At 39.7% G+C, this 3,643-nt stretch overlaps 1 protein-coding gene across 1 annotated transcript in view; it reads right to left on the reverse strand.

The window, feature by feature from the left end:
- Positions 1-2,581, reverse strand: part of LOC103378644 (lysosome-associated membrane glycoprotein 1) — a 5,936-nt gene extending 3,355 nt beyond the window's left edge. Inside the window, exons 1-3 of the mRNA XM_017032354.2 lie at positions 2,195-2,581; positions 1,749-1,855; positions 1,332-1,652 (exon numbers count right to left, since the gene is read on the reverse strand). Of these exons, the coding sequence (XP_016887843.1) occupies positions 1,332-1,652; positions 1,749-1,855; positions 2,195-2,249 (483 nt within the window). The 5' untranslated portion in view covers positions 2,250-2,581. The remainder of the gene's footprint in view (positions 1-1,331; positions 1,653-1,748; positions 1,856-2,194) is intronic.
- Between the last annotated feature and the right edge of the window lie 1,062 nt (positions 2,582-3,643).

A 3,643-nucleotide genomic window follows, 5' to 3' on the forward strand; every position in this document is an offset into this window, starting at 1 on the left:
GAAAAGTCCTGCTGCAGAGTATTTACATCAAATGTTATGACATTTGTCAACAACATTTTTAGCCATCATGGTCTATTTTGTACTACAGCACAGCCTCAACCTTGGACCACAACCCAGATGTTGACTTTTAAAATTAAATCACTTCTGGGTACCAGGATTTTCCTTGAATACTTGAAAAGAAAAAAGTATATACGTAGACTCAACTTTTGAAAAAAAAAAAAAAGATTACTTAAAAGTCAGGGTTCAAATTTGTGTTGTGATCTGATAGTTGAAGTTGGTTAGCTTATATGGCATTTACCACTGCTGTTTGCATATTTAGATTTATTATTATTATTTTACATTGGGATTGTCAAAATTAACATTCAATCATGCTGCTTATTTGCAGAGCATCCAGAGCCGGGGTGTCAAAGTCATTTGGGTTAAGGGGCATATAACCTAATCAGATGTCAAGTGGGCCGGACCAATACAATCATATCATAATTACATATAAATAACAAAAAGTCTACCTTGTTTTCATGCAAAAAAAAGTACATTGGATAAAGCTTTATATTTAAGGTTTGTGTATTTTGGAAATTTTGGAAATTCATCAAGTGGGCCGGATTGAAGCTCCAAGCGGGCCAGTTTTGGCCTGCGGGCCGTACGTTTGACACCCCTGATCTAGAACTTAAAATTGTCTTAAAGCCGAGCATGCGTCGGGTGAACCTGTAACTTTTCCTCCGCCACTCTGACTGGAAGCCTATGAGACTTGACTTAGAACACTTAAAAAGGAATGTTTAAAGTTCAATATTATATAAAAGTTACAATATGGTATTTATATTTACAAAAAAACAGGTTGACTAGGTTAAAATAAATAAAAAAAAAGATATGTTTTGGATAATTGTCATTATTATTAGGAATGGGCCCTGGGCATGTGATCGGTATGCCAGAATACAGTGCATTAACGATGTATTAGCAGCATGCTACTATGTGGATAATGTGCAGCATGTTATCTGTGCACTAGACTACATAAGTAGCATGTTGGTGCTACACCAGCACATAGCACAATTATGTAGCAATTCAGTTGTCAGTCATCACCAAGGCTAGGCCAACCTAATGCAGCTCTGACCTACAGTCTAACTCATGGGGGCCTCAACACCTGGTCCGGGGACCGGTGCCAGTCCATAAGTCATTTGGTACCCTACTAATACTAGTACTAATTTACTTAAATATTCCAGTCATATCCCTTTATTTGACAATGTTTCAAAGCAAAGGGTCATTCAGACTCTGAAACTAACAGAATAATAGTCTAAAAGTTTAAAATCTTAATGATCAATTCAACAACGGCGCGGTACCGGTCCACGGGAATGGCTGATACCAGACCGACGGTCCTTGGTACAAAAAAAAAAACTGGGGAACATTGCTCTAACTGACATGCTGAAAATGACGTTTTCACCTGAGCTGTTTGCTTCCGGGAACGTCGCAGAGTCACTGAGATTGAACTGCACGGTCAGGTTAGTGACACTGTAAAGACTCGTGTTGGTTGCAAAGCTCAGCCCTAGTCCGTGACCTGGTCCGAATGTCACCAGCAGGCGCGGTGAGCTGTCGTTTGTACCACATGTGCTCCTGTCTGTATCAACCCTGGCGGAATCTGGTAGAGGAACCTGTGCTGTTCTCTAAGGCAAACAGGAAGTCATTTAACAGGGGTTGAACACAGCAGGGAAAAACTGGGATTTGTGTAAGGTAGATTAGTCATCAGCAAGTCTACATACTGTACTGGTGGAGGTGTTGTAGGTGATGAGGAATGATGCAGAAAGCTCCGCCTTGATACAGGTAGAGTTGTTTTCAGTAACCTCAAAAGTCACAGCCTGGACGCAACCTGATGGGAGACAGTGTGAAAGAAAAAGCAGGTCAGTGTAAGGTCAGCCGAAGTTCCCTACTCTGTCATCTCACTTAGTGATTGCAACATTCTTTGAGCTTTAAAATGACCAGATAGAAAAGGAAGCGAATAATAACGACCCAAGAATAACCTGGATTCAAGAGTGCCAGAACAGAACAGATTAAAATACAAATTAACTCACTTCAATAATAATAATACATAAAAAAAAACATAAAGGTCTGGCTTCAATCCCACAGCATTTGCCATGTCACTGTTGTTACCTCCAAGTTCTCTGAATGTGCTGACAGTGAGGGAAACACTAGACAACATGAGACTCACCCATGACTGTGATGCAGGCGAACGCGATCGCAGTCCAAGGGAGACACCGTTTCATTCTTTGTCCTTAGAATTATTTTTAGAAGGAGATGAAAACTGCCACCGCCGCCTTTGCGTTGTTGTAGTTGTTGTGTGAAAGCCTAGGTTGTTGCCGGTGATGGAGGTGAACCGACTGCACCTGTTTGGACGGAGCGGACGCGCGGCTACGTCAGTCGTTGTTGTGAACTACGCTCAGGCTGCAGCGGTCCAAACCCAGAAGTGAAAGATGGAGTCGTTCGCCATTCGTTAGTATAAACTGCTCATGACCGACCGACCGACCTGAGGAAGTGCGTCGATGTTACAACCCCAGTGAGCGGACCGATTCCATGTGTGGTCATGTGACTAGGTGCTACGCTCCAGAGTCACGTGAGTATCTCCTGTCCCCGTCCCCTCTCACTAAAGTTCAAATTATTATTATTATTTATTTATATTGTGTTATTATTAATATTATTATTATTAGTTGTTGTTGTTATTTCCAATTTACTTTAAGGAAGATAATGGGGTTACATTCATATTCCCTCGATGACTGTATCTCTTGATACTTTAGCTAGCAGCTTAGCACATGTACCAAATAAAAGTTTAGGGTTTAAACTACCTCAAAGTACATTATGTTGTAAAATTGTTTGATTCATTATAATTAATTTTTGCCTAGTTATTATTATTATTCATATTGTAAAATTGTTTGATTCATTATAATTCATTTTTGCATAGTTATTATTATTATTCATATTCTTCTAATTATTATCATCCATCTTGCGGATAACATTAGCACATCTAATCTAAGTCTAATAAGGAAGAAGGCACCTCTGAAAACTGCATTTTCAGTTGAAACGTTTATTGGGTATGTGGAAAAACAGAAAGGGAAGTGAACATGTGAGAACACACACACACACACACACCCCTTTTGACTGCATGTGATGCGTTGGTAGTCAGCTGACTCGCAACAATTCACAAGGGGATGAAAAACCCTGGAAGGAACACACTTTGTGCCTGTGGCCTGCTTTCCAAGTCTTGTCATGACCTTGTTACATTCAGTCTGCATTCTTTAGTCATGCTTCTCCACTACAGACATATGCAGTTGTTTGCTCTTTAGCACAGAATATTAAACTTAACACTTACATTCAAGAATTTCCTCTGCTCTTTTAGAAATGTGGCCTCCAGGCTCTGGTTTTGTGGTGTGGTCAATCAGCCTTTGCGGGGGTTTTTTTTTTTCATCTTACAGTTCTTGGGTAATATTCTTCTATTTCTACTTCTTCTACTTCTACTTATTTTAATGATTATTTACTGAAGCAGTTGCTGGTCAGTAAAACAGGAACTTTTTTAAAAACCCCACCTCTTCCAGTAACTGTATAAATGTAACTACTCCACTGCAATTGATTATCATAAGTACAAATATTGTAAATTGCTCTGTGT

The sequence above is a fragment of the Cynoglossus semilaevis genome, chromosome 5, assembly GCF_000523025.1.
Source record: "Cynoglossus semilaevis isolate Cse_v1.0 chromosome 5, Cse_v1.0, whole genome shotgun sequence".
Lineage (NCBI taxonomy): Eukaryota > Metazoa > Chordata > Actinopteri > Pleuronectiformes > Cynoglossidae > Cynoglossus > Cynoglossus semilaevis.